Source organism: Macrosteles quadrilineatus, unplaced genomic scaffold, assembly GCF_028750875.1.
Source record: "Macrosteles quadrilineatus isolate MER2022 unplaced genomic scaffold, UCM_ALF_1.0 Scaffold_1__1_contigs__length_201487025, whole genome shotgun sequence".
In the NCBI taxonomy this organism is placed as follows: Eukaryota; Metazoa; Arthropoda; class Insecta; order Hemiptera; family Cicadellidae; genus Macrosteles; species Macrosteles quadrilineatus.
Window position 1 is genome coordinate 66,916,064 of NW_026542594.1, and position 14,071 is coordinate 66,930,134.

At 36.4% G+C, this 14,071-nt stretch overlaps 1 protein-coding gene across 1 annotated transcript in view; it reads left to right on the top strand.

Annotated features, from left to right (window-relative positions):
• LOC128983467 (cell division cycle 5-like protein) overlaps positions 1-7,733 on the top strand; it is a 75,632-nt gene extending 67,899 nt beyond the window's left edge. The window contains exons 14-15 of the mRNA XM_054402764.1: positions 3,990-4,118; positions 7,259-7,733. Coding sequence (XP_054258739.1) covers positions 3,990-4,118; positions 7,259-7,381 — 252 coding nt within the window. The 3' untranslated portion in view covers positions 7,382-7,733. The remainder of the gene's footprint in view (positions 1-3,989; positions 4,119-7,258) is intronic.
• Positions 7,734-14,071: the final 6,338 nt, after the last annotated feature.

A 14,071-nucleotide genomic window follows, 5' to 3' on the forward strand; every position in this document is an offset into this window, starting at 1 on the left:
AGATGCTTAAAAATAATGCAATATTTAAAAATAATTACTAAATATGATGGGACATCCAACTATTTGGTTCTGTTGTTGTAATGTTATGTTTATAATGCCAACAAATTAAATACAATCTAGGAATAATTTGTTTTCCAAGTAATGTTAGATACAATACTGATATTTTTTTTATGTTTGTTCAATAAAAATGTAGTTGCAATTAATTTTACATTTGCCTAATGTGCGTGGAATAAAAATTAACGTCTTTGGAAAAGTAGCTAAAATTGCAGCTGTAGCTACATTTCATTGTAGTTGTAGTTGTAGCTAGCTACTTTTTCGGAACTGTAGCTGTAGCTGTAGCTAAGCTACTTTTTTGGAAATGTAGCAGTAGTTGTAGCTAGCTACATTTTAAAAGTAGCTTCCCCAACACTGAAATAGCATATATAGCACGGCGAACTAAGGTCCGTCTCGTAGGCCTACAACAATCTCGGAATGTCAGAACCGTCAATTTTGGACATGATGCTAACAAAATACAACCTTTTATGAACACTATTTCACACAATTCAGTAATATTTATGCATAATAAAATGCATGAAGATTACTGTTATACATACACACAAACTTCACTAACACTAACACTACGAACTAATAACGTATTTAGTAATAAATTGCGGATAACACGAGAACGTACACTTACCGGCAACAACACAAACAAACAATGGCGAATACAAGACAGCTGACAGACTGTAGCAGTAATGACTTACTTCCGTCGTCTTCATGCGAGCATACAGAAATAACCCTGAGTGCAGGGCTGCCACTCTCTGAATCTATATTTCTTCCCCTTCAAAATGACATACTATATGACTAGTAATAATAAATTACACTGTATGTAATTCGTATTTTCCACATCGTCACCTGACGACCATTGGCCATTTGTTAAAAATTTCAAAAACAGCTGTTTTCATAAAATCGTACCGGTTGTGCAATCAATATTTCGTTCTAAATATTACTACCACAATGAAGATAAAATCAATGGCTATCCAGTGGTACCACCCGCAACATCCCACGACGAAAATTACCTGAGCAGGGTAATGCCAAACAAGACGTGTTTTGCCAGTTCCCAAGTGTCGGCTGCAAAAGTCGTGCCGCGCGAAAAATTAATTTGATTTCTAATCGTTGTGACATTGTTATATACCTGCTACAGGGTTTGTTTATGTAATAAAATGAAAGTTCAGAATGTGATCTTTCGAATGGTATATATATAATTCAATTCTCATCTGAGTTGATTGTAAGTGTTTTTTTTAACGCTAAAAAAATTTCGGCCCAGATCGTCACCAGACGACTTTGGCCATTCTAAGCATCAACGACAGATCGTCACCAGACGACGATCGGCCACAGCTAGGGTTAAGGCAATTTAATTACATATCGATTGACATCTTATTTTTGAAGATTGCACGAATATTAACTGAAATATGGCAGCTTTAGTGATAAGTGCCCGCTGGAGGTTAGTTGCAGTGCATGCCGAGGCATGCGGCTCAAGTCTTCCACAACAATGCAACAGTCTCCGTCCACAATGCAAAATATTTTTAAGCGATTTTAGATAATTTCAATCAATAATAAAATATTACATAACCCTAAAAATATCTTTTTGATCAATTATCTAGAGGATGGCTTAACAATTACACACATTTTTACTATCTTTAAAATTTACACTAAACACCCAAACTTTTTATAAAGTGTACACTCAGTGTCAAAAATTTGAGGAACTGACTACTATACATTGAATAAATTCATATGGCGTCCATCCATGTTAAGATACATATCTATGAGATTGGATTTTTAGTTCAAGACGAGACGAGACGAGATTTTTTATTTCTCATAAAATTTCGAGACGAGATCGAGACGGGATTTCCCTTCTCATACACAACAGGAAATGCACGTTCAAAACTTTTACCTGATTTTGTAACATTGTTAGATGACTGTTTAAATACAAAAATAATGATATTAGGCAAGAATATTTACAATCTTTTATTAAAAAACATCAGCATAACATTTTTTTATTAATCACGCCTAACTTATTAAAAATGCCTACGATAAGAAAAACATAGTGATATCAGTTAGGATAGACTTAAACTTATCCTAAAATAAAATAAATCATAAAATAAAGCAATATTAATTTTTATAAAATAGTTAAGTACTTGTTTTGGCTTTTTATAGTATTAAAACATTCCTCACACTGCTTACACTTAACAAAACTTCTCAAATGTTTTAAAGTAATATTATAAAAATAATAAAAGTAATATTTACATTTAAAGAATTAATTAAATAAGAAAGCCTTCGCAAAGGAAACGCAACTTTAACACGCTCCTGTATTGCGGGTATTGCATTGACTTTCTGCAGGGGTTTTAATTTTTTTTTTTTTTTTTATTCTCGTCCCGATAAAAATCTCGGCCAAAAAGAAATCTCGACTCGTGTAACGAGATTTAAAATTTCCCGAAATTTCGAGACTTGACCATCCCTAATATATATGAATTTGAACGAATAGTGTTTTTGGCCTTTTGGGACATCAAGACAAGAAAAGTAAATCAGTGTCTGTTTTTTAGTTTGCTGGAGTGTTGGTTTTAAATCAAATTATTGTTATTTATATTCAACTAGCTGTAACCTGCGGGCTTTGCCCCGTTTAACTTCTTAATTTTCAAGATGATCTCGTTGGCATGGCTCAATCACATCCTGGTTGAAGTTCGTTCGCTACGCTCACTCACCTTTGGGTTGGAGTTCGTTCGCTACGCTCACTCACCTTTGGGTTGGAGCTCGTTCGCTACGCTCACTCACCTTTAGGTTGGAGCTTGTTCGCTGCGCTCACTTGCCTTCAGGTTAGCTCGTTCGCTACGCTCACTAGCCTTCAGGGTAGCTCGTTAGCTACGCTAACTCGCCTACAGGTTAAAGTTCGTTCGCTACGCTCACTCATCTTTTGGTTGCAAATTAGCTGTTGTCATAAATGTAAAAGAAATAATAATGCTGCACCCTGTTGGTAATCCTTGTAACTTTAATGCTATTGAACATCATAGAACAGAACCAAATTGTTTAATTGAAACAGCTGTTAAGATTCATTAATTCCATTTCTCATAAGGTTAACATGGGAAACCCCAGAGCCACTGGGGCGGAGCCGATTGGACGAATCACGAAATTGATGGTGTATAAACCTATTCCATGAAATTCTACACGTATGTACCAAGTTTCGTGGCAATCGGTTCAGCGGTGTCTGAGTTTATCACTGCCAAACAAATATATATATATATATATATATATATATATATATATATATATATATACAAACATCCTCTTTTATACTTATAGATGAATTTGTAGCCCTGTGCTCGTTTGTGCTATGGTCTCTGAAGCTTTTGTTATTCAGTATGGTTCAGTATTGTCACAGTAGTTAATCACTAAATAAATATCTTTTTTTACAAATTTTAGAATTCAAACTGTTGGAATGGGAAATGGTAAAATTAAGATTATAAAAAAGAAACCATGTTGACTTGAGCAATAAAAACAATGTAATAAAAAAATAAACAGAAAGAAATAATAACATATGATAAATAAATTTACACATGTTAAATGCAGATCACGATTACTAGAAAAATACTGGTATGGATCATAAACATCAACAAATGACGTTTTTGGCCCGAAAATAAACATTATTTAACATTGGTTAGATGGAACTGCTAAAACATATGTTCAATGCTATTAGTATAGGATTCGGGCCAACAACGTCATTTTGTTTACGTTTATGATCCATACCGGGTATTTTTCTAGTAATCGTGATGCAAAACAAGGGGGAAAAAGTCTTGAACACAAACCAAACATTAAATGATTTCATCTACACAGTGTGTACATTACGTTTGTGGACCACTAATTGTTAAGAAAGATAAAATCTCAAAGAGAAATACGTTCATTTACTACAGATAAGCTTGAATGTATATAACAAATGTGTATTCTGCTCTCTGTAGACGAGAGCGGCAGCAGTGATCAAGCAGCTGCAGGACTTACATGACCAGATAGAGCAAGCCTGCATGGAGCTGTCCACATTTAAGTTCCTCAAGGAGCAGGAGGAGGCGGCCATACCTCGCAGAATTGAGGTCAGTAGGGGATGGTTAATCTTGCCAAAATTGTGCTTTGGTTATCAAGTAAAAAAGGAAAGGAAAATGTTCAACCATAATGTAAAAGGTTTTCATAACACATTTTGGTTTCTTTATAAAAGGACCTTTTCCGTTATACTACTACCATTTTGTTTTTATTGGTTGTAATGTTATAATTATCTACAGTGGATATTTATAGGTATGCACTGTGGATGGGATACTCCCTGGTGTGGATTAACGTCCGCACTAGTGAGTATTACGACTATCCGCAGTACTATCCTGATAATTAGACCAATTCGTTTATACCAAGGAAAAAATGTGGTTCGGATTCCACTATAAATTGTAGGTCCCTTAGTTGCCATTAGCTGTTTGGGCTATTAATTAACAGCTGTGTCTAAGGAATGTCGGCCTTAGTCACTAACAAGACTACAAGATCGCGCCACTCATCCTACACTCATCTCCATTCATACTTGGCTTAAAATACCTACATTGTATGGTCGCCATTTCATAAGAAAGTATTAAAGTATCCTGTTTGTTTACTAAATAAACATCAGTGATAGAATAATATTGTATAGTCCAGGACCTGACTAGGGTTCTGTGTGCATGTCGTGTATAGTGAATTTTACTTTTGCATTTCAATATAGGTGTCTTAGGAAGTGTTTTCCACTCGGGTGTCAAGTTCGCACCTGGTACGTTTTCGAGCTATGACGTCATCAAAATGGCGGCCATTGATTTTTTTAAATTGTATATTTCGCAAACTATTTGTCGGATCGGAATGAATGTTTTTTTGTTTGAAAGATAATTTTAAATGCTACCTGTTTTACATTTACACATTTGTTGTATGTTTAGTACATTCTTCGTAATTTTGCAAAAACCTGTATTTTAAAATATTTTTGAGTTATTTTTGTTTGTAACGTTTTATTGATACAATATATCAGAAATAACTTATAGACAAAGTTGTAGCACGTTAAAATAGCTTTACAAAAATACCAAATTCGATATGCTTTACTCAAAAGATCACGTCAAGAAACTAGAAAATCGTACAAAACAACCTAATTTTGCGCAAAAACGCATATAAATCCGACATCGATGGCTGTGTTCGAGTCATATATAGACAGTTTTACCATTCAATGTTGATGTATGTGTCTAAAGAAGTGTTTTTAACTCGGGTGTCACGTCTGGACCCACTGCAGTTTCCGGTTATGATGTCTTAAAAATTGCTACATGTTACGATTTCACCAGCTATTTTACTTAAAATAAGACCATTACCCTCTTTTATGCAAATAAAAGCACAACAAATCAATGTAATTAGTCCATAGGAATGTTTCCACTATATAAATACCCCCGGTGCAGCAATCCTTTCGACTAAGCGAATTTCCATTTGCATGGATTGAGATTTATATGCGTTTTTGCGCAAAATTAGGTTGTTTTGTACGATTTTCTAGTTTCTTGACGTGATCTTTTGAGTAAAGCATATCGAATTTGGTATTTTTGTAAAGCTCTTTTAACGTGCTACAACTTTGTTTTTAAGTTATTTCTGATATATTGTATCAATAAAACGTTATCGACAAAAATAACACAAAAATGTTTAAAAATATAGGTTTTTGCAAAATTACGAAAAATGTACTAAACATAAAACAAAAGTGCAAAAGTAAGAAAGATAGCATGTAAACTTATCTTTCAAACAAAAAAAAGTTCATTCCGATCCAATACATGGTATGTAAAATATCGTTATTTTTAATATAGCCCTTTCCGCCATTTTAATGACGTCATAACCGGAAACTGCAGTGGGTGCAGACGTGACACCCGAGTTGAAAACCCTTATTTAGACACGTACATCAACATTGAATGGCGAAACTGTTTTTATAAGACTTGCGAACTGCCCTAGAGGCCGGACTAATAGGCGTTTTTGCGCCAAAATTGGTGTTTTTATGAGATTTATCTAGTTTCTTGACGTAATCTTTTGAGTAAAACATATCGAATTTGGTATTTTTGTAAAGATTTTTAAATGTTCTACAACTTTTTTCATTGGTGGTTTTTGATAAATTGTATCAATAAAACGTTACAAACAAAAACAACTCAAAAATATTTAAAAATACAGGTTTTTGCAAAATTACGAAGAATGTACTAAACATACAACAAATGTGTAAATGTAAAACAGGTAGCATTTAAAATTATCTTTCAAACAAAAAAACATTCATTCCGATCCGACAAATAGTTTGCGAAATATACGATTTAAAAAAATCAATGGCCGCCATTTTGATGACGTCATAGCTCGAAAACGTACCAGGTGCGAACTTGACACCCGAGTGGAAAACACTTCCTAAGACACCTATATTGAAATGCAAAAGCAAAATTCTCTATACACGACATGCACACAGAATTCTAGTCATGTCCAGGACTAAATCTTTCCCGGAACGTACACCACTTTCAGTGTTCGTTTACGATTTATTCAATCTCTTTGCTTTATCTTTAGGTCTAATCACATATTGTTTGGTATCATTGGAAAGGGTATAGAATCATCTGCAACTTTTGCAATGGGTGGTATTTGATTTTATCAGCGGTTAAGAAGTTATAAGCAAAACAATAAATATAATAATAATAAAAAACACGTTTTTTAATATAGTGAGATAAATATTAAGTTTACAACAAAAGTGTAAATACAAGAAAGATAGGGTGTAAAAATATATTTCAAACAAAAAATAAATCATCCTGATCCATTAAACGGTTCGCGAAATATACGCATTCAAAAATTGCTGAGCCGCCATCTTGATGACGTCATAGCTCGAAAACGTACCAGGTGCGAACTTGACACCCGAGTGGAAAACACTTCCTAAGACACCTATATTGAAATGCAAAAGTAAAATTCACTATACACGACATGCACACAGAACCCTAGTCAGGTCCTGGACTAGTAGGCCTTGTAGGCCCTTTGCCCTGCCCATGCTACATCTTAACTAAATTGTTTGTAATTTTACGCTGATAAAAATGGGGAAAAAGTTTAAAGTAATGATATGTAGGAAATCTACAGAATATGATATGTCTAAAGTACAGAAATGTTGCTTGTAGTAACCTGTTAAAAATCATGGCTTGTTTTCCTAAAACTTAAGATATTATTATAACTGGTAAAAATTTTTCAGTCTCTCACTGATGATGTTAGTCGGCAAATGGAACGAGAAAGAACTCTTCAGAAAAAGTATGGCGAGTTGCAGGAGCTATTGGAGGAACTGAAGCTAAAAGATGAAGGAAGCAAACAAGTTTAACTACTCCTTTACTGTGCTATTTATCTTTAGTACACACATTTCCTAACAGTTTTTATGTGTGATTTGATGTTTCTGAGCTATTTAGTTGTGATCTTCTCCTAAAGGGTGATCAACTGTAATGCCCTTTCTATATATTATTTTAGTTTAAAATTTCTTTAGTTAGTAATATAATATTCATTACATAGTCTATTAAAAAAATATAAAAAACATTACTTGCTTATTTTTTCATAGCTTTTTCTTGTAAAAAAATAACTCACCTCTTCAAATTCTGTGCTAGATCGTGGATCATACTTTTAATTACCTTTAACATATTATAGTATAGGGGGAGAGAGTAAAAATTATTTTTCCTACAGTCACCAGACAAAGTGGGCTATCTTGCACAGATTATAGTACAGAAAGCATTACTTTGGCGCAAAGTTTTTACTTTGGCGCACATCAGTATACCAACCAAACAACACAAAACAGCGCGCTTTTATTATGCACGTAATCCGTTTACACTTGAAAATAAGTTGGTAACAAACACTTAAAGATATCATAACTACGATCAGCTGGTGCAGCGTTTCCCATTTGCACAATTTTTATTTCACTATTAGTTTGGCCAACAGTGTCATTTGGTCATACTTAATTAATTATAAAATTAAACTTATAATTTTTTAATTATAAAATTAAACTGTCATAACTCATAACCTAACCAAACTTGCTGATAATGAAAAATTGAAAGAAGGTTTACTAATCGGAAAAATAGTTCTGTTCATAAAATAAAATTATAAATGCCTCAAATTCAATTTTATAGTTTTTTAATCATAAAATTAAATTGTCATAACCTAACAAAAAAAAAAAAAAAAAACGAATTTTGCTGATAGTAAAAAAATTGAATAAAGGTTTACTAAAAAAAAAGTTCTGTTCATAAAATAAAAAGATAAATGCCTCAAATTCTAACAAAAAATGTACAGTTAAGAAGTAATCACATTCTAAGCTAAATGGTTTACAGAAAGTTAGTGCAATCGGTGGAATTCGATCCGGCTATCTTCAGTTTATCAGGCAGGTACGCTATCCACTACACCACCGAGGCCAATGGCTCTAAACCGTATCGTTGCGGTAATGGTGTTCCCTCAAGAGAAGAGAGTGACAACAGCCAATCAGAAGCCTCCAAATGACACTGTTGGCAAAACTATTAGTGAAATAAAAATTGTGCTTCGCATTTTGTTCAATGTTTCGATTTAACCTAACCTAAAAGCGTGTTGTACAGTGTTTAAAAAATAGTTCATAGTTAGTGTTTGAAAGACTAACTATTTATATGATTTATTAGTAACTGTAGGAAAAATATAATGTGTAACACGAGTGCAAACTGCTCGAGAAACTTTCCACACTCGCCTACAGCTTGTGCATAAACATTTCTCTCGTGTGCAGCAAAGTGCCACTTCGCCCACTAGTTACACAAATAACTATTTCCTACCACTGCATGGACATAATCACATTGCCATACCTGTAAAGCAAAGTAGCTCATCAGCTGATTTCACAGTTGGCGTTTCTACACCAATCACAGCCGCAAATCCGATACGTTATGTTCAGTAAAAGGCCAGCTGACCATATGAGCATATTAAAATAATCCCCACATGTCAACAACAATAAAATAATAAAATTTTGAAAATGTTAACATTCTGGTTCAAAAAGTGCAATTTTTCTCTCTCGTAATATCGTTTCTTTGTGTAACATCATTCATTTCTCTCTCCTTTTATTTTGACTTGTTTCATTTACCTTTTCCTTTTGTGTGCATTAAATAATAGTATATTTCATTACTAGGACCGAAAGTGGCATTTTCCGGCGCGCGCTCAAGTTTTTGTGTGAGGCGAAGCCGAACACAGGGAACACCAATTTCACGTGCGAGGCGAAGCCGAGTACGTGAGAGCTATTTTCACGTACGAGGCGAAGCCGAGGACGGGAATAATGGAGCAAGTGCCGGATAATAACTTTCGGTACGAGTTATGAACGATACTTTTCATCACGACGCAAAAATACACAAACACAGAATAGCAGACCTCATCAGTAATATTACAATAATTATCCATCAAACAATTTGTTTAAACATAAAAATAAAATAAAATCTTCTAAAAGTAAACCTATGTTCATTTTTGTTTGATTTTTAAAACACAAAATAAAATAAAATATTCTAAAGGAAACCTTAGTATATTTCTTAATAATTCAAACATCAAAATAAAAGATTAAAACGACTTTGAACAATACATACAGCTGATTAGAATCATTAAATTAAACCGTAACAAAACACTAGCGCGCGTAGTGAATAAATGGAAAACTAATTGAGAGCGAGGGAAAGTAAATTTAGAGCGAGGGAAAATCAGCTGATTGATTTTCCCTCGCCCTAAATTAGAGCTTGGGAAACGACTACTTTCATTGATGTCAGCTGTTATCGAAAATAGTTACTTTCGGTGAGGAGTGATGAAAACCCTTTTTAATTTGACTCTAAATTCTGTGTACTGTGAGAACATTTGGACATTCATGAAACATATCTTCTCAACTAGAGACAACATTCGACCAGATCTTCTTTCAAGACCTTAATAACGTCAAAGTGGTAACATAACTATAGTTCAGTGTTAAAAATTAAACCAAAAGTCCATCATAATTATTTTCTGTGGTCAAAATTAAATTAATAACCCATATACAGTCCACTTTATTATTTCTACAATAACCTTTTGATTACGCTACATCTTTGGTCCGTTCGCGTCGGATTGTTGATTAACCAATTGATTGAACTAATTAAGTGGACTTTTGGTGAATATTTAAAGACGGACATAACCTCATAAAGTCGCTTCTGCTCAACCAGAAATGTCGCTCTCGATTTCTCAGCCTGCAACTACGGTACTTCTAGGCACCGCTCTCATTAAAATTACCGCTACTAATGGAATCTCTCATGTCTGCTCGACAGTGGAAGTCAACTCAACTTCATGACAGAGAGGGCAGCACAGCTATTAAACGTCTCTCGTCACCGCTCTACTCACACAATCGTGGGAATCTCTGCATCGCAATCCTCGACAAAGGGACATGCACTCCTAGAACTATCCACACTAGGCAGTGAATTATTTGCATCAAATCAACCTTTCCATATTCTAGATAGAATTTCCGCTCCTTTGCCTCGTACTCAACTCTCTTTAGAGGTTTACGAACTCGTAAAACCTTTTGTCCTCGCAGATCCGACCTTTCATATTCCTCAGAATATTGACATTCTCATAGGAGGTGCTTTGTTTCCAGAACTTCTTACTCATCAATCCTACCCATTGGGCTCAAACCTTCCATTCGTTATTGGAACACGATTGGGATTTGTGTTAATGGACAATGCACCAACTTTGTCTAACTCTTCTCCCACCTCATGCCATTCTTCTCTACTCTCCACTACGGACGAGCTACACAATACTCTACTTCGCTTTTGGCAACAAGAAGAGGTACCGCAGTGCAATCTTATCTCTGAAGATGATCACCTCGCTGAAGATCACTTCAAATCAACTCACTCCCGCTCTCCAGATGGAACATATGTGGTTCGACTCCCTTTCAAAGACCAACATCAACCACTGGGCACTTCAAAATCTGTTGCTGAACATAGACTTCACTCAATTGAACGAAAGTTTGAATCCAACTCTAATTTCAAGGAGTTGTATACACAGTTTATGACTGAATATGAACATCTCGGACACATGGTCAAAGCATCCCCTTCCGATCTTTCGCAACCACACTACTATCTGCCTCATCACGGTGTACTGAAGGAAACCAGTAGTACAACCAAACTTCGTACAGTTTTTGATGGTAGTTGCAAAACCAGTACCGGTGTCGCACTAAATGATATTCTTTTAACCGGTCGCAAACTTCAAATTGACATTTGTGACATTTTGTTGAATTTTCATTCACGTAATTTATGTGTTCAGTTGCGATATAAGGAAAATGTATCGTTGCATTCAAGTTCATCCTGACGACCAGAAGTATCAGTTAATTCTATGGCGTGATCCAAAGACTCAAGAAATCTCCACATACAAATTAACGACAGTTACATACGGTCTTAGCAGTTCACCTTTCCATGCCATCAGAGCGTTACATCAACTTGCTGACGACGAAGGAGGGTCCTTCCCAACAGCAGCCAAAGTTTCACAGGATCATACGTATGTGGATGACGTCATCTGTGGAGCTAATACTCTCAACGAAGCTAAAGAACTACGAGATCAGCTGATTGAACTTCTTGCACGTGGTGGTTTTGAGCTAAGAAAATGGGCATCCAATTGCCCAGAAATACTCCAAGATTTGCCTCAAGATCATCTAGAAATACCAGTCTTTTTGGAAGCCACTAATCACCCTCATTTTGCCATTCTTGGACTACATTGGTCACCCATTTCAGATTGTTTCACTTACAACTTAAGTCTCCCTGATGGTCCTCCTACAAAACGATCAGTGCTGAGCATTATAGCACGCATTTTTGACCCTACCGGTTTTTTGTCACCCGTGACCATGTGGGCAAAAACCCTCATGCAAATACTCTGGTCACAGGGTATCCAATGGGATGACACTCTTCCAAATGAACTTGCCGAAAAATGGCACATTTTCGTTGATGAAACCTCTCTCCTTTCAAGTATTAAGATCCCTCGCTCGTTCCATTTCACTACCACATGTTTCTTACAACTCCATGGATTTTCAGATGCCTCCGAAGTAGGATACTCAGCAGTCTTATACTTCCGCTGTGAGTTTTCAACTGGAGAAATCATCACTCGTCAGATTCTCGTAAAAACACGTGTAGCTCCTTTGAAACGTGTTACTCTACCCCGCTTGGAACTATGTGGTGCACACTTGCTTGCAAAACTCACAACCTACTGTTGTACAATTTTCAAAGAAAAGATTGACCTTTCTCAAACTACATTGTGGTGTGATTCATCAGTAACCCTCACTTGGTTACACACCCCATCATATCGACTAAAAACGTATGTTGCCAACAGAGTTGCTCAAGCCCAAGAATTGATCCCCTCTCACTCCTGGCGCTACGTTCCCTCAACGGACAATCCCGCTGATTGTGCGTCACGTGGTTTGCTTCCCACTCAACTCATTGATCATCCTCTATGGTGGAATGGCCCTCCATGGTTAACTCTTTCAGATGATCATTGGCCATCTAATCGCTTCGTTCCCATAAACTTGCAAGACACTCAAGAATGTAAAACTACTCCTCTAAATGTCCTAGTTTCAACCCAACCTCCAGAATGGGATCTTCTCTCCAAAGTACTCATCGTGGTCCAAACTACTTAGAGTAACAAGCTATGTCTTGCGGTTTATCCACAATACACGTAGCTCTGACCGAAGACATGGGCATCTCACCGTCTCTGAACTTAAGAACTCAGAGCGTACGATCATCAAGTGTGTACAAGCTACATGTTTTACGAACGAATTGACTCTACTTTACAAAAACAAACCCAGTACCTCTAATCTTCAACGTTTAGACCCTTTTCTGGATGCTTCCGGCATAATTCGTGTGGGAGGCCGGCTAAAGAAGCTATCGCTGAAATTCAACGTCAAACACCCAATAGTACTTCCAAAGAAGAACCATATCGTTGATCTCCTCATAGACTTTGTCCACACTACTCACTTACATTCCGGACGACAACTGACTCAAGCAATCCTTTGCCAAAACTATTGGATTCTTTCGGCTCGTCGAGTCATACGGACACGTATTCATAAATGTGTAAAATGTTTCAAAGTGAAACCAAAGAACATCACTCCACTCATGAGAGCAAGAGTAACTCCAGCTCGACCATTCACTACCAGTGGCATTGACTATTGTGGCCCTTTTGACATGAAAGTTGCCAATCTCCGCGGAATGCGTCATATCAAAACCTACATCTGTGTTTTTGTTTGTTTTGTGACAAAGGCAGTGCACTTAGAAGTTGTAGAAGAGTTAACAACTGAGGGATTCATCGCTGCACTCACACGATTCATCTCCCGAAGAGGATTCTGTAAAGATATCTATTCCGTCTGTGGCACGAACTTCATAGGCTCTGATTCTGCACTGCGTCGAACAATCAAAAACACCCTGCGCACCAAAGAATCTGAAGAACACCTATTGCATTTCACTTCATCCAGGAAAATAAATTTCCTCTTCAATCCTCCTGCTTCGCCCCATCAAGGTGGTCTTTGGGAAGCAGCAGTGAAAAGTGTCAAATACCATCTGCGCCGTGTCATGGGTGACCACATTCTTACTCTCCTAGAATTCATGACTCTGACTACACAAATAGAGGCAATCCTCAATTCCCGTCCTTTGACACCATTATCTAACGACCCTAATGACTGTTCAGCACTCACTCCAGGACATTTCCTCATAGGATCTCCGCTGGCATCAATTCCAGAAGAAGACCATGCTGATATTCCACTAACTCGGCTCAAAAGATGGCATCTAGTACAAGCTCGCCGCCAAAGGATTTGGAAGCGCTGGCAACTAGAGTACCTTCATACACTCCAGCAACGATCCAAATGGACTCATAAAACAGAAAAAATAAAAGTTGGAGATCTAGTCTTGATTCACTCTTCATCGCCTCCTTTGTCCTGGCCCTTAGCCCGTGTCACACAGTTGCATCCTGGCACAGATGGACAAGTCAGGGTTGTTGATCTGAAGACTCAACGCGGTTACCTTACTAGACCAGTTGTTAA